We start from the raw sequence: 17,059 nt of genomic DNA, 5'->3' as shown, positions 1-17,059 counted from the left end.
CTGACTTATTCATTCTAGCAAGCAAACTAAATTTTCCTAACGAATAAAACAGGAGGCAATTTTCACGAACGTGATTTTCGGATCGAGTTCGCCTATTGGTTGACTTTTCTGTATAATTTATACAGTATTTGCAGTACCCTTTATGGTGGCCATTCAGTGCTGGTTTTGCTGTCTTTGGTTCTAGTTAGTTTGCCTTACTTTGCCAGTTTTCCATCATATTCACTAGGAGATTATTTGCAAGATGCACAACTTCCTAATTTTTTGTATCCTTTATTAGTGCTCCTTCTGTTCTGTTTTATGAATTTTCTTCAGCTCTAGTTAACTTCATTGCTAGTGAAAAATTATTTTGTGAGGTTCTCAGAACCTATACTGAGTTTCCTTAGAAATGTGCCCCAATGAACACCTTGAACAACTTAGCTTTTAACAGGAAACAGTTGTTGGCCTTAATCTGAGGGATATGCCCAGTTCCCTTGTTAAATGAAATTGTCAATCTTGATTCCTGCAGCCTGTGTATGTGTGTAATTTGCTCTGTCAGGTAGTCACACATACCAGAGGTTGATCTTTGGTGGGCCTGTTGTTTTCTTCAGATTGAGTCGGTAAAACTAGTACGCTTAATACTTCAATATCACTGTGCCATTCCATTTATCATTCCTTTTCGTGTGTCTTATACTGTAATGAGGACCTGTTCATCTTGCCATAGAGAGTCATGTGTTACAACATCAAGACTAGGCATTAAAGAGATGATTAGTTTTCTCATTGAGGCATCATTAGAGGATGTGTTTTAAGGAACAAATACCCATTAGACTGAGTCAGGTCATCTTGCAAGGTCGACTAACTGGATAAGGAAAATTTATTGAGTTCAATACAAACATCAAAATTATGGCAATAGTGACTAGAGTTGTGATGTCATTCCACTTTTTCCAGACAGTGCACAAGGAAAGAAGATTTTTCGCAGAGAATCTTTAGTTGCAAAGGGTCAAGTTTTGATCTTTTTCCTTCTAGTTAATTGAGTATTCATTCTCTAGAGACTCGAGTCAATTTGGGTTTTAAACTTATATCTTGCCTAGTTGACCTGGTGGGTTTTAAATAAGTTTCATAAAATTGATGGTTTTTTAGGTTTTTATTTTTGTAAAACCCACAATGTACAATTAATGTCTCGCCTCTACTGTTTATTGCAGTCATAATCTAGGTTACACAAATGAATTTCCTTTCTTTGTGTTTGAAACCCAAGTTTAATGAACTTGTTTCTGCAGTGCTGCCAGCCACCAATATTTTTTATTTCTCTACTTTAGTAGGACTGAAGTGTCTAGGATCCATGAAAACCTACAAGTTATGGCTAGTTTAAATGATGGGTTTCCATAATGGTAGTTGTTCTACTGTCTAGTATAACAGTAATTAGAAGTGTTTTTTTTTTTTTATTTAGCGGTTTATTTGTGTAGACAGAATTGGCTTGAATTGAGTTTCAAACTATCATTTTTTTTTTCTTTTGAGGTAACTAGCTATGATAATGAGCTTTATAACATTAGTGTTTTAACTTTTAAATATCGATATCAGATCGCGAAACGACCAACAGTTGACACAGTTTTTATTGGGGGAACGAGTCGCATCTCGGTAGTTTACTGCTGAATTTATTATTCTGAGAATGAAGTTTGAATAGTGATAATTTTCTTTTAATCCTCCCATAAGACAAGATCGTACTTTGTTGGCCCCCATGTGTCTAAAGGAATAGTTTTCATTCATACAGTGCTACAGATAAATTAAGATGAAGGAACTCTCAAGTCTGTAGAATTTCAGGTACAGTATGTTCAAAAATATATATGGCTGTGCAATCCTTTATTCTGGTTTGAAAGAAAATTTTGTTCTTATCGACAGTTATACATACATACATATACCAAGGCACTTCCCCCAATTTTGGGGGGTAGCCGACATCAACAAACAAACAAAAACAAAAAGGGGACCTCTACTCTCTACGTTCCTCCCAGCCTAACAAGCGACTCAACCGAGTTCAGCTGGTACTGCTAGGGTGTCACAGCCCAACCTCCCACATTATCCACCACAGATGAAGTTTCATAATGCTGAATCCCCTACTGCTGCTACCTCTGCGGTCATCTAAGGCATCTGAGGCAGCAGCAGGGCCTACCGGACAGTTATAATTGCAATAAAAGCCTTTATGTATAGAGAATATGAATACTGTACAATCAATAAGCTAGTAGGAGTCCCTGGAATCTCTTACGCAAACAATTGTTCCCTTGCACACCTGAAGCCTATCTCCATTGTAACTCTATCTACATTTTACTAGTGAATTCCTCTTACTGAAAAGGGTTGTGGGTAATATATGTAACTCTTAGAAATATTTCATGATTAGGTTGTGATCTTCTGTCTTCATGTTTACAAATACTTTTTGAGAAGTGCATGTAAGTACTAAGGAAATGAAATAATTTTTGATAAGCAAACTGTTGAATTGAACGTATTTGCTTTTGATAATGTTTTGAAACTTTTACAATTTGCATATTGGAATACATACAAAGAAATTTAGTAGTTCTCTGCATTTTCTCCAATTATCTGCATATATGGACCTTTATAGAATGAAAAGGAGGCAGTGTGACTTACCCATTTTGCATATTGAGAGGGAACTGCGTACAGTATATTAGAAATATTATTGTGGGTAAGTACTAATTGCATTTAAATATCAGAAATATTTTCAATACTTAGTGGATTTTTAGAAATGTAATGAATGAGGAATCATTTAAAAGTGATTGCAGTTGATGCTAGGGAAGAGTAGAGTTGAATGTTGGTTTTGATTTTTCTTATTCCATCCAGGACGAAGAAACAAAGGCTCTTCAAAGAAGTATAATTTCTGCACGTCAAAAAATACACGAGGCGAATGTCATAGAAGTAAAGGCACTCTGGAGCTATGAAGATGCAATTAAGCGGCCATATTTCCACGTTAAGCCTCTTGAAAAAAGTCAACTCTCAGCTTGGAGAAACTATCTGGAGTATGAGATCAAGCAAGGAAAAGAAGCAAGAATCAGAGTCCTGTTCGAAAGATGTTTGATTGCTTGTGCCCTGTACGAAGAATTTTGGATGAGGGTGAGTATTTATGATGTTGGATTTGTGTTGGGTTCTATATATCAAAGTTTATAGATAAGATTCGATCTTAACAGCAATTTTTTGATAAGGAATTGATTAGATGAATATTTTCGGTTTGTTGCATGAAAATGCACTAATACTTTGGAAAAAGATATTCACTTGTGCTATTTTGATTTAAATTTAGTACACTTTTACAGTTAGTTTGTTTTTACAGCAGAAAGTAAGGGGCTTCATTTTTTTCATTTTATGTGGCCAGAGAGAGTTGGCAATCAAAGCTGTCGAATTTTATTTAATGTTATGGCATGGGTTTCAGTAAAGCTTTCATTAGTAATCAGTTTTGATAATTTGATACAGTAAATGAATTTTATTCCTTTGAAGTTTGGTTTACATGGATTAAAGACTAGTTTTTTTTTTTTAGTTCTGATCAAGCACAAGTTAATGATCTGATGTAAATTTACTTAAAGGAGTGACCTTTTTTTGTATGAGTTGGTTATTATTGAACTAGAATACTAGCTATTATTGTGATGTATATTTAAATTTTTTAAATTTTCTCTATTAGTATGTGCGTTACTTGGAAGAAATTGGAGCCGGTGAAGGTGAGATCAGGGCTGTCTACCACAGAGCCTGTGACATACACTTGCGTGACAAATTCAGACCACACTTATCTTGGGCCGCTTTTGAAGAGGAGAATGGTAAGAATATGTGCTAAGCTCATCTTAGTTACTATTAGTATTCATTGATATATTCTTTAGACTAGAGGTTACCACTTCAGATTATGATCACCATAAAGAACATTTATATGTTTTAGTCAAGTTGATTAATGTTAGCTCGTTCAAAAGAAGGAAAATATCTCTCATCATGGGAAGAAGAGTTTGGAACTTTTCTTTAGAAAGAACTTGAAAAGAGCAAAGGAGTTGATCCAGTTCTTGAAACTGGAATGCTAGGTTCTGAATGCCTCCAGTTTCCTTCAGGTGTAATGCCCTTGATGTCTCACAGGATTATAATACAGGAGAGGGGGTTCCCAGCCCCCTCGTCCTGTCCCTTTTAGTTGCCTCTTACGACACGGGGATACGTTGGCGCAATTTTAATTGTTTTTATGCCCCTCGCGGCCACAGGGTCATAACATAGAGAGGAGAGGTCCCCTTTTTAGAGAGGAGAGGTCCCCTTTTTTGTTTCATTTGTTTGATGTTGGCTACCCCCTAAAATTGGGGGAAGTGCCTTGTTATATGTATGTATGTAATGCCCTTGAGTCTTTGCAAACTTCCTGAAGAACTTAAGACCAGTATTTCATTCGGAAGAGTATCAGGGTATAATAGATTTTGTTTTTAAACTACAAAAAAGGCAGGAGGTTTGGGTCTCCCGACATACCTGATTCTCTGCTTAATTTCAGCAACAGCTCGTGTAACGAGTGTGTGTGTAGTGGGGTGTGGCCAACTTTTAGGTTACACTACACTTGCTTTTGTAAGATCCTGTGATCCAAAATAATTGTTTTAGGAATTTAATTTGGAATATAGGAATTACATAGCTTTGACATTCCTAAAAGAAGTGATCATTATACAATTACTAAAGTACTGAATCACTCATATGAAGCACAGATCAGAAAAGAGGACTGTAGATTGTTCTATGGTTTCTTAAAGAAAAGAATCAAAATGGTATAATAGAGAGGATGGTGTATACTAACTTGTTAATTTCAAAGTACCTATTCCTGTTGGAGCAAAGTTATGACAAATGCCATTTCCAAAAATATACACCTGGAAAAGATCCACCAGAAGATGTACTACCAGGTAAGTCTTTGAAGACTATCTTTTCATCAGAAAGAAAATTTTAGTTGTCACCTGGTTAGCCATGACAGGTTCGTCTGGTACACAAACTACATCCAAAAGGAGAGCTAATATCCCCAGAATCCATTCCTTCTGGTTCAGGATGGCAAAAGACAGGTCTCAAAGTGGAAGCTGAGAGATCACCAAAGTGGAAAGCCGGCAGCTTGCCAGTGGTAATATTGGAGCATCTATACATGTACATGGCAACACTCCCTACTGATCATAAGTGATAGCTTGTGAAGTCGTTAAAGGCTTCCACATCATTTCTAATGGTGACGGTATAAAGCATTTATTTGCCGTTATAGGATGGATGGCTTCATTGAGGCCATTCTGTTCATGGAGCTTCAAGGCTTGGCGCACAAGGAATAGATTATAGCATTGTTGAATGACCACATCGAATGCTATACTGCTTTCCAGTGTGCTCATCCAGTGATCTGCCACTACAATTTTCAATTGGTCTAGTGAGCTGAAGTAGTTACCTGTGCAGGCACGTCTTTTTCTGTACTGCAAATCATAATTACCCTTCCACTCATTTTTCATTTTCCTTCATCATAGGTATAGACCATTCCCCCTTTCATCAATGAGACTTGCATATAGTATTTCATTGCAAATAGGAAATTATATTCTATTATATTCTCGTTTGTACAGTACTTGTCCACCAAAAATGCCCCTACATTGAGAAGTTTATGCTCGCAGACATGCAATTTTCGTAATCCGATTTTAATTTGTATGTTCGTATCCCTATTTGTTTGTATTCATAGTTGATCATAAAACGAGGTACTTATGTATTTGATTTTGCTTGTTCAATTACTATATTTATATTTCCTTTTGCTTGTTCAATTACTATATTTATATTTCTTTTATTCAGTTGCTGTGAAAGTTGAAAACTTGAAAATAAAGTCAACAAAATTGTTGGTAAAAGCATGAAAAGTCTTTTCCCTTAACGAAAATATTGGTCTGAAGTTTTGTAAATTGGAGGTCAAACCATACATGATGATGTAGCCTATATTGCTCTTTGTAAATTTCATTTATGGTGTAGGTTGAGTCCCTACCATTCCTTTTAAAGCTGGATTTCTGTTTTGTCACAGATGGAGCAGACAGAGCTCTGCAGATATTAGCAGACATTCAGGAAAGGGTACCAGGGAGCCTAGAGTCTTGGATGCAGGCAGCTGGGGTAGAACGACGTAGAAACAACCTGGAGGCAGCAAAAGAAATGTTCATGAAGTGCTTGGCTCAATGTCAAGAGAGGGATGAAAAAGATGCCCACTCACACGTTTCGCTCAAGTTGGCACGGTTTTGTTCGTTGGTGAGTACAGTATATGGTGCTTTTGTAAGTTGTTTAACCCTTTTACTCCCAGGCTGTTTGGAACTTTCCAACCCTTAACCCCCAGGGGTTATTTTTTTCAAGCACATTTTGCCGTATATATTTTTTAAATTGCTCTAACAGCCTTAATTTTTGTCATAGAGAGGTCAGGTTGGTCTCATTCTCTTGAAAAATGCCTGAAGTTTCTCAAAAAATGATCAAAAATATGCAAAAAAAAAAATGTAAATAGCATTTTTTTTGCAAGGACGTACCGGTACGTCCATGGGGGCAAAGGGATGAGTTTTGTGAAACGTACCAGTACGTCCTTTGGGGGTAAAAGGGTTAAAAGTAAAGTGATTGCAGAGGTCATGTTGGTCACAACTTATAAAAATGTCCATAAAGGTTTTGCATTAAGCAATTTATAGTTAGTAAGGGGGAGGGTGGGCTGTGGAACCCTAGCAGTACCGTAGAGTCAAACTCGACCGAGTACCGTATCAGGTGGGGAGGAACAATGAGAAGAAAAATTCCCTTTGTTCTTTTCATGTCACCTACCTTCCAACATTGGGCAAAGTCCTATGACAAATAGATAGATAGACTGCTAGTAATAAAATTTTAGATTTCACATCCTCACTATAGTCTCTCTATTCGGTTTGGTTTAATATCTTTTAGAATTTTCTGTTAATGTATGGTTTACTAATAATTTTTTCTTTTTTGTCATTATTCTCAAATTAAAAATTTTGGGAAGCTTCAGGTATTGATTTTTATGATCATGTTATTTTTACTTGCTTATCTATTATATTTTGTTATTTTTGCAAATATAGTGAATTAAGTAAAATATTTTATTTGTGCTTCTTCCCCACAGTTTGAGGGGGATAAAGAAAAAGCAGTCGAGATCCTGAAAGAAGCTCATGAGTACAATAAGGTAAGTAATTGCAACATTTATTACATTCATTTTTGGAATCTAAGAAATACTTTGAGCTCAGTGTTGATCCAACCCCCTCAATTGTTTCTTTTTTGTAAGGGATCATTCTTTTGTTTGTCAGAGGAATATACAATTTTCATTGTTTATTAATTTCTTTTGTTTCAGAGTAATAGCAGTGTTTTGTTGGCACTGGTTGATCACTCTTTGTCATGCAATCCCCCTCAATTCAAACAAGCCGAGGACGCACTGAAAGAGGGCATTGAATCATGTCAGAGCCCAGGGACCAGGCTCATGTTTGCTCACAGATTATTCCACTTCATGTCAGAATGTGGCCAGGAATCGAATTGTGTTAGTGAAGGATTGAGAATCCTGAGAGAAGTACAGCAGGAAGTCAGACAAATGGATTCTGCAATGGCAGAAGCAGACACAAGCAGTACAACGAGTAAGCAAGGTGAAGCATCCAGTAGTGGCATCTCGGTCATCGAACCCAGGAGAGACAAGCGTGCCAGTCAAGATAAGTCACCAGCAAGCACAGTCAATGGCACTTCAACAACCTCGAGTCAAAGCGTAAATGCGAATTATCAAAATTATACCCACACTGGATATGGAAACTATAACCAAGGTTACACACAAGGCTATGGGACATCTCATTACCAAGGATGGGGTTATCCTACACAACAAGGTGGTTATGGCTACGGTCAGCAAGGGTGGGGTGCCTATGGAAATTATTATGGCCAAAGATAAGGTTTCTGAGTATGCTGTCTTGTACAGATATAATGTTCTATTAAAGTGTAAATTCTCATGTATTTACTTAGTAATGCTTCTCATTACTAAAGGTTGATGTATCCAAGAACAATCATTATTTTGGATGTATTGAGGTAATTTTATTTTTTTGGTGGTCTTATGGATACTTATGGATGTCTTGTGTAATAATTGCATGTTTTAGATAACATGCATGTGAAAGAAAGTGACATGGTCCACCTGATCTTATTGCCATCTCTCTTGACAAAAGGTGGATTTGTTGCAACACTGTTCAAACTAGATAAAGTTTTCATCATTGTAGTAGTGGGAGAAGTGTGTCATGGAGTCATCATTTCATTACATAATATATAATGTTATATTTTGAGAGACAGTCGTTTGATTTGTGAGTGTTGGTGTTCCTTTTTGCTGTAGGCCTAATTTACTTTTCTCATTGAATTGGGTCTTTCTTATGTTATGGAATTACCTGCAACTGTAGATCAAGGAAAATGCTTCGGGGTGATATTTTTACGTAAAATAAATTTTTTTTAGAAAAGTGTTTTTTATATACTTTCTAGCGAAGTACGTTAGCGATATCAATCATTTTTCACTTTCCATCTTAATCATCTTCTGTGTTCCCTTACATAAGTAATAGCTTTAATCCCTTCGAGAACGTCCAAATTATAATGCTTTACGGATAAATATAGATATTAATGTTTGTAGTCTTTTCTTTAATTTGCAATTTATACCCCTAACTAGAGTCACTCGATATTGGATGACTTTTGAATAAAGATAAAGAAACTAGTTTCATGGTCTTGAGTACTTTCAATGAAAAGAAGAAAGAATTCTGGAAGGTGAACTGCAGGATCCAGTAGTACTTATGACATTTGATTTGTTTATTGGAAGTATTTAAAAAGAAGAAAATGCATCCTGTAAAAAAAACTTAAACATAGTTTTTGTTTAAATATACATTCATACATTTACCAAGGCACTTCCCCCAATTTTGGGGGTTAGCCAACATCAAGCAAATGAAACAGAAAAGGGGACCTCTCCTCTCTATGTACCTCCCAGCCTGACAAGGGACTCGACCGACTTCGGCTGGTACTGCTAGGGGTGCCACAACCCACCCTCCCCCGTTATCCACCACAGATAAAGCTTCATAGCGCTGTTAAATATAATTGCAGTATAAAGCATTTTCTTCAAAAATGAGAATGTCGTCTTAAATGTTAAAGCAAGGTTAAAATGTATTGCGCAGAACAGTTTCTGACCTTGGTGTAACATACACAAACCATTGTAGACTACAAAGGTAGCTTTGCAGAAGTTACATGAAAGTACATGTAAGTCTAGGCAGCAGGTTACCTCCCTTTTATTCATTTTAGTTCTGCATAGATTTTTGTTTGTAGGTTGATTGAATCCCATTCCAGTATGTTTCAGCAATAGGATTATTTTTTATGGTTATGAAAGATCCGCTAATATCAAATGCATTTGGACTCAACAAATCAGTTTATGAACAATATTTTCGAAAAAAGTTTTGATATAGAAGTAGAACCGTATTTCGGAGATTGGATGGACAATCGTGGTTTGCTTGAATCTTATACGGGCAAGATATGTACTATGGTCTACTAGACAAAGGTTTTGCAGTTCATTACATGGATTTTGCTTGACCTCTCCCTGTGTGTACATGCAAAACAACTTTTTCTTGTGTACAAATTTGGTTCTAAGAAGACCATGATAGAATTCAGAGAGAGAGAGATGATGGCTATCCAAGTGGTGGGCTTGTGGGATAAAAGCTGTCAGTTTCCACTTTGGCCATCAATTTTCCTTATGGTCAGTGAAGTCATCTTTCTATTACTAAAATTTGTTTTGTAAGATTTGTTCCGTTACGAATGCCAACCCTCGTCTCTTTCAAGTAGGAGTAACACAGCTTTGCTGACCCAGCTGAGAAATAAAAATGCAATCTGTGATGGAGAAGGTGAGATTAGGCCATTTTCCTGCATGGCCCAAATTGCCTTTACAGTCCCAGCCAAGGCTTCGACCAGTTGAACTACTTATGACCCAAGCTGACCGTTGTGTTTTCTTCTGTGCTTTCTGTGTTTTTGTTTGCATGTTTTTTTTTTTCTTTTCTTCATGGAGCATTCCCATACAATGTAGAAGTGTCCTACACTGCAGACCTTTTTAGAGTTGCCACAAGGTTGACCCCGCCTCCACTTGCACTCCTTGCAGAGGCCAACAGTGTTACTTCTCTTCCAAGTGCCTGGGACAGAAGAATGAAGTGGAAGTCAAAACAGGACCGCTCACTTTCCAAGACTTTGGCGGAGGCTGCCTTCCCCATTCCTTCTTTGACAGGCTTAGGATCCACGATGTCTCCCCCTACCAACTCAGGTGGATAGCACAGGTTTGGCTGTTAGTCCCCATGCTCCAATGCGTGAAGTCCAAGGTAAGGTAGATGCTAGATTTATTAAGAGCCATATGGGAAGAGGAAATAATACCTAAACACTGGGAAGAGTCTGTCTCATAATGTCTAAGTTTAAGCAGAAAGAGGTTGTCAATGGAACTAAACTAGCAGAGCATAGTTTGAAACGTTTTGAGAGTGTGCTAGATGAGACAATGTAATGATTGGCAAACAGCCCTATGGATTCATGAGCGGGAGTAGGGACTGTGAATGCCATCTCTGTAGTAAGACAGCTTCAGGAAAAGAGGCTAGAGGGAAAACAGAAGCTCTTGTGTGCTTTTATAGATCTAGAAAATACATGAAAGAATACCTAGAGAAGTGATGTTTTGATGGTTTGGGAAGATAAAAGTCTCGGAAAAGTTGGTAAGAATGGTAAAAAAGAACAAGAACATGGACAAAAGTAGTAACAGCTGTTAGGGAAACAGAAACCTTTGAAATTAGTGTTTGATTACACCAAAGGTCAGCATTAAGTCTATTTTTATTTGTGGTCATGGATGTGTTAAGTGAAGAGATGTAGGAGCTGCTATATGGTGCTGATTTAGTGATTACTGCTGAAAATGAGGAAGGCTTACAGAGAAGGGTTGTAGACTGGCAAGAGACTTAAAGGGGTGGCTTGAAAGAAAATGTGGTAAGACTAAAGTCATGGTGAGCAGTGATGAAGATATGAACAGGATAGTTATGCAGAAAAGTAGAGGCTCCGTTATAAAAAAAATGAGAACAATTTCGATACTAGGGGCCTGCTGTAAGTCAGGAGGGAGGATATGAGCAGAAGTTGAGAATAGGATAAAAGCATCTCCGGGGAAGCGGAGTGAGGTATTATAAGTGGTTTGCGATAAGAAAATGCCAGTCAAGCTAAAAGTTTAAGATCTACAACACAGTAAAAAGACCATTGTTAATGTATGGATGGGAAACGGTGTCTCCAAGATGAGAAGCCGAAGCAAAACATGAGAACAGAGATGAGAATGCTGAGGTGGTTTATGGGAATATCACTGCTTGAAAGATAGGAAAATTATGAAAAAAGAAGAATGGCAGGTGTAGTAAAGATTCGAGGTGATAAGTGTCACGACGGAGATGGTGTGGGCACATGTAGAGGATGGATGGTGAGGAGAGTTTGGAAGGAACCTGTTAGGGGGAGAAGATAAAGAGGGAAGCAGAGAATTAGATGGTGAAATAAGGTGAAGGATGATATGGAGAGAAGAGGTTTGGTGGAAGGGGATGCCTTGGAGATGGTGCATCAGGCAACCGACCCCTTAATGTAGGGATAACTGTGGGAAAGAAGGGCACAAGGAAACGAGCCTTTTTTCATCTGGCTCAGCTGTCTCGTAGTGCACAATAGTACTCTTGGCAGTTCTTCCAGATCTTTCTGTGCTTTAGTGTTGGTTGCTTTGAGGAGGAAGTCTAATTTTGTGCAATATGGTTGGGATTGTTCAATGGGCCATCAGTAGTGCTGATTAATTAAGGGTTGTGGTGGCCTCTTGGTAGCGTCCTTGCCTGGTGACTGCCAGACTGGCCTTTGGGTCCCTGTCAAACTTGTTAGTTCCTTTGGTCGCTGCAACCTCACCATCCTTGTGAGCTAAGGGGGTTTGGTTTGGGGGAGCCTATAGGTCTATCTGCTGAGTCATCAGTAGGCATTGTCTGGCCCTTCTTGGTCCCATCTTGGATGGAGAGAGGGTTTGGGCGCTGAAATTATGGTCACTCTCTATGGTATTGTCCTGCCTGATAGGGCAATGTCACTGTCCCTTGCCTCTGCCATTCATGAGCAGCCTTTAAAAATCTTTGAAAAAAACATGATCTCCAACAGATAAATCAACAACCTTCTACTATACTCCTACTCTCCTTGTGCCACTAAGTATGGAAATGAAGGTTGACCTTGCTTAGTGGCTTGAAAAAAAAAAAAAAGGAATCTGTGGCCCTATAGATGCTTTCATTCCCAGATGTATTGAAGCAGATGTAGGGGAACCTGGAATACCTAGCCATTTTTGAGATTTGGACAAAGGACAATCTTCACCTGCACATCAATAGTCTAGCGATGTGGATAGTATGACTAGCATTCCTTGAGTCAGTAGTGGACCATTCGTCAGTGCTGACCAGACTTTGTTGCGAGTTCTGTGTTGTTTTGTTCTCAGGAGCCACACCATTTTGGGAATTTACTTATTGATGGAATATATATATATATATATATATATATATATATATATATATATATATATATATATATATATATATATATTATGAAAACTGGCCAAAACCCAGACATAAATAAGGTGTCTGAGGCCTTTATCCTGCAGTCGACTAGAAACGGCTGCATTTGTTGTATACAGATATATATATATATATATATATATATATATATATATATATATATATATATATATATATATATATATATATATATATATATATATATATATATATATATATATTCTGTATAAAACAAATGCAGCCGTTTTTAGTCGACTGCAGGACAACTGCCTCAGGAACCTTATTCATTTCTGGGTTTTGGCCAGTTTTCATACCCACGCTGGCCAGTTGCAGATTGGTGATGGTGTGAGGCTTTTGCCTGATCGCTCACAGGCGTACATATGTAGCCTATGCATGTATGTATGTATATATGGTACAAAAAGTACTATGCCATACTTCCTAATATGCGGAAAATGTTCCGTAGTAATATAAGGTATTTGAAAGTGCATTTTTTGTAATATACACAGAGATCTTTATATCTTTCGTCCATCATTTGTGGACTTGTTCACTAAAATTATCAAAACATTTGTCAGGTAGTCTACTGATGTATGGAAAGAATGTACACTTCTAATACATAGCCGCACAATTGAAAACATATTTAAAATCAATATAGCTCAGTTTCCGGCTGTTGGGCCTTTGTCCTTTCCAGAATTCTTTAGAAATCTGGGCGGTATGTTGCGATGGTCGTCTCCAACTTGATGTTTCGGTAGTTTAGATTGTTGGTTAATGAGGATTTGTGGAGGATCCGACCATGAAAAGGTTGTACAGTTGGCTTCATTAATTCCGGTACAACAAAGTCTCCTTAGCTTCCCATGAAGTGTACTGGAATTAATGAAGCCAACTGTACGGTTGCCTTCATTAATTCCGCCAAACTGACGTCTGCCTAGCTTCCCATGAAGTGTACCAAAATTAATGAAGCCAACTGTACCACATATCAATGCACATACTTCTATAATTATAGATTTGGCTTCTCTTGTATATTTCTTCACTGGTGATGACATTTCTGTTATTCCTGTAATAACACCCGAAGTCTTAGTTAAAGCGATCACATCACCTTCAATTGTTCTTATTGACTTGTTACAGCGTTATAATTATGTCAACTTCTGCCTTTTTAGATTCAATTACATGGCTTTTCTCCCAAGTGTGTGGAGCTATGACGCTGTAATGTCCATACATAAAAGTTTATGTTTCCCTTAATAGCATATACGAATATGTTAGGAGTTTTCATTAACAGATCATTCATTTCAAGCGATGGGCGACTGTAGGTCGCTGTAATAGGCGAGGCTAGGCCTAGACTAGAGAAGTCTTCGGGCAGATCTGTCCTTCGCTTCGAAGGCGGATACATCAGGAAGTTATTGAGCCTTCTATGTGGGTTTATATAGTGATTTTTTATTATGCACAGTAACTAAATCTTTCGTCTGTTTATGGTAGAGTATATAATTATGTATGGCTATATTTATTTTTTTCTTTTTGCCGTGAGTTACTGCTTGCATGGTGCATAACGTATTGTAATGTGGATCTCCCCTACATATAATAAAGAACAAGTGTGACACACATACACACACACACACACACACACACACACATATATATATATATATATATATATATATATATATATATATATATATATATATATATATATATATATATATATATATATATATAGTATTGAATTAAAAGCTCAAGACAGAGACGACTAGCGAAATCTAACCGAGGCCCTTTGCGTCAGTAGGCGTAGGAGTTGATGATGATGATATATATATATATATATATATATATATATATATATATATATATATATATATATATATATATATATATATATATATATGTGTGTGTGTGTGTGTGTGTGTGTGTTTTCAGACTGGTGATTTCTGTGCCCAAGTTTCTAATCAAGACTCTCACTAGTCGACCCAACTGTGATTTGGTATATATAAAACTGAGACTATTATTCTTTAATGTGAGGATAATAGTCCCTCACTAATAAGGACTTGCTTAAAAATCAGAAGCTTGAAACTTGCAGCCACTCTTTTCAAGAGGAAAAAGACGTTGAGCGAAAAAGGCCGTAGCCTGTGTGACAACGGTAGGCCTAATGATAAAAAACAAGTATTTCGGGGTAAATTAAATGCTAGTAATGTAGAGCAAACAAAAATTAAACGGTGCCGGTTTAGTATGTGGCCTACCTTTTGAATATGGCCTACGAAATTGTATCTGTTTTAGTATGTGGCCTAACCTAACAAGCCAGGTAGGCCACATACTAAACCAGAATAAAAAAGGTAGTCCACATACTAAACCAGAATAAAAAAGGTAGTCCACATACTAAACCAGAATAAAAAAAGGTAGCTCACATACTAAACCAGAATAAAAAAAAGGTAGGCCACATACTAAACCAGAATAAAAAAGGTAGTCCACATACTAAACCAGAATAAAAAAGGTAGTCCACATACTAAACCAGAATAAAAAAAAGGTAGCTCACATACTAAACCAGAATAAAAAAAGGTAGCCCACATACTAAACCAGAATAAAAAAGGTAGTCCACATACTAAACCAGAATAAAAAAGGTAGTCCACATACTAAACCAGAATAAAAAAGGTAGCTCAAATACTAAACCAGAATAAAAAAAGGTAGCCCACATACTAAACCAGAATAAAAAAAAGGTAGGCCACATACTAGACCGGCACCAATTTAACAATATGTCCCTCGAGCAAAAGTTAGGTTGTGCTTATATCGAATAATTTCTTCAAATGATAAGCCAGAGCAATGCAAAGGTTCAGTAATAATAATAATAATAATAATAATAATGAGATACCAATGAAAGTTTAGAAAAAACACATCATATGTTTTTGTTAATAGCAAATCAGTCGATTATTGTCTATGGACTGCGGCTATTAATTTTAACTGCCAGCTTAAAGTACCTCATTACAGAATATGTTCTTTATCTTGGAAAAAAAAATAAAATGGAAATTGTATAAGCAAATTTTATGCCAATTTGCGTTTGACGGAGCTGCAATATAGTTCCCAAATTATTAAAAACGTGTAATTTTCTTTACAGATTTTTATATTGTTGAAATTACTTCATGTTTCAGTAGATCGGAATGGCTGTCTGCATTACAGTGAGAAGGTTTGTAATAATTTTTCATCAACATAAAAAGTGTCCCAGGTCATTCGATATCTTACAACTCGATAATTTCCTTTGTTTAAAAACAAAAAATATATCCCTTGCGAGGCATATGTTTTCCAGGTACAGCGGTTTTGACTTCCCAGGGCACAGAGCGATCGATCTTATGGCTGTGCAGCGCTGCCAGATGATTTTCCATCGACATCGCCACATTCGTTGTATTCATTTGATTTACTTTATTCATATTTCTAACTTAGTGGAAAGGAGGCCTTCAAGTTTCCTTATTTACGTGGTATATAAAGAATAAAAGAATAGGCCACGTAGATAATTTTCATTTCGATTTGCAGTACGACACTTTGCGTAGAAAATGTGCCATTGGGTTTGGTCGAGCTGTTGCCTTCAGTTGGGAAGTCAAGTTCCGAAAGTCGTATCGAGGTGATTACTCCTCAGTATTATTTTAAGATAAACTTATTTTCTGACTTAAAACCTGCAGGGCGAATATTTTAATTAAATTTTGTGCGTAAAAAGTGAATGATTATTTAAAAGAAAGCCCAAGAACCATGGCGTTATGAGGCAGATGAGCTCTCCTGGGACGGATGCTACAGGTGGCTTGAAGCAACATGTGAGTAAAGATATAACACATGGTAAACTTAACTTTTGCTTGTTATTATGTTACTTGAATTCGCATTTTTAACTTCTCGTTTTCTTATTATGTTTAACCAATCCTTCAATTTAGCGAATTACGACGGGAAATATTACAGGATTTGATTTAATTAACCTAAATGCCCATTTTGTTGTTTAGGTGTAGGATTATTCTTTGGTTTACTGCCATTAATCGTCATTTGTTCCGAAAAGGGACTAATACATACAAATGATATGCTCTCTCTCTCTCTCTCTCTCTCTCTCTCTCTCTCTCTCTCTCTCTCTCTCTCTCTCTCTCTCTCTCTCAAGAGAATTGGCGACTTGGAAATCCATGCAGACATTGTATATTTGTGAGTATAAGGACAAAGACCTAGTGGAGAACAGACTGTAGAGAGAGAGAGAGAGAGAGAGAGAGAGAGAGAGAGAGAGAGAGAGAGAGAGAGAGAGAGAAATTTACAGCCAATGATTTATGAATAGTGAAACAGGCTAGGCATACGCAACACACTGCATATATACGGTTAACATGGGGTGCAGAAACTAGGCCTAACTAGATTTTTGATTCAGAATATAGTAGGTAACCTCCTGGCAAATGTTTAGAATATTTCGATTCGATAATTAGCAATGCTACCTGACTTACGCAGACAATTCTGGAAAAGTCGGTCCACTAGATGTTGAGAAGTGTATGTATCCTAAGGAAAATATCAGCCTATCGATAAAAAGAAAAGGTCAT

General features: G+C 37.0%; 2 protein-coding genes across 10 annotated transcripts in view; both read left to right on the top strand.

The window, feature by feature from the left end:
* The window catches only part of Prp39 (pre-mRNA processing factor 39), a 206,124-nt gene extending 197,533 nt beyond the window's left edge, over positions 1-8,591 (top strand). For all 5 annotated transcript variants that reach the window (XM_068347216.1, XM_068347214.1, XM_068347215.1 and 2 more), the window contains 5 exons: positions 2,821-3,090; positions 3,650-3,782; positions 5,999-6,216; positions 7,076-7,135; positions 7,301-8,591. In XM_068347216.1, the coding sequence (XP_068203317.1) occupies positions 2,821-3,090; positions 3,650-3,782; positions 5,999-6,216; positions 7,076-7,135; positions 7,301-7,879 (1,260 nt within the window). In that variant the 3' untranslated portion in view covers positions 7,880-8,591. The remainder of the gene's footprint in view (positions 1-2,820; positions 3,091-3,649; positions 3,783-5,998; positions 6,217-7,075; positions 7,136-7,300) is intronic.
* Positions 8,592-16,103: 7,512 nt separating this feature from the next.
* Positions 16,104-17,059, top strand: part of LOC137617241 (glutamate-gated chloride channel-like) — a 959,538-nt gene continuing 958,582 nt past the window's right edge. For all 5 annotated transcript variants that reach the window (XM_068347202.1, XM_068347206.1, XM_068347204.1 and 2 more), the window contains exon 1: positions 16,104-16,309. The gene's annotated coding sequence lies outside the window, so the exon portion shown is untranslated. The remainder of the gene's footprint in view (positions 16,310-17,059) is intronic.

The sequence above is a fragment of the Palaemon carinicauda genome, chromosome 23, assembly GCF_036898095.1.
Source record: "Palaemon carinicauda isolate YSFRI2023 chromosome 23, ASM3689809v2, whole genome shotgun sequence".
NCBI lineage: Eukaryota > Metazoa > Arthropoda > Malacostraca > Decapoda > Palaemonidae > Palaemon > Palaemon carinicauda.
The sequence above is the reverse complement of the archived record's forward strand: the minus strand, read 5'-3'. Positions and strand labels throughout refer to the sequence as shown.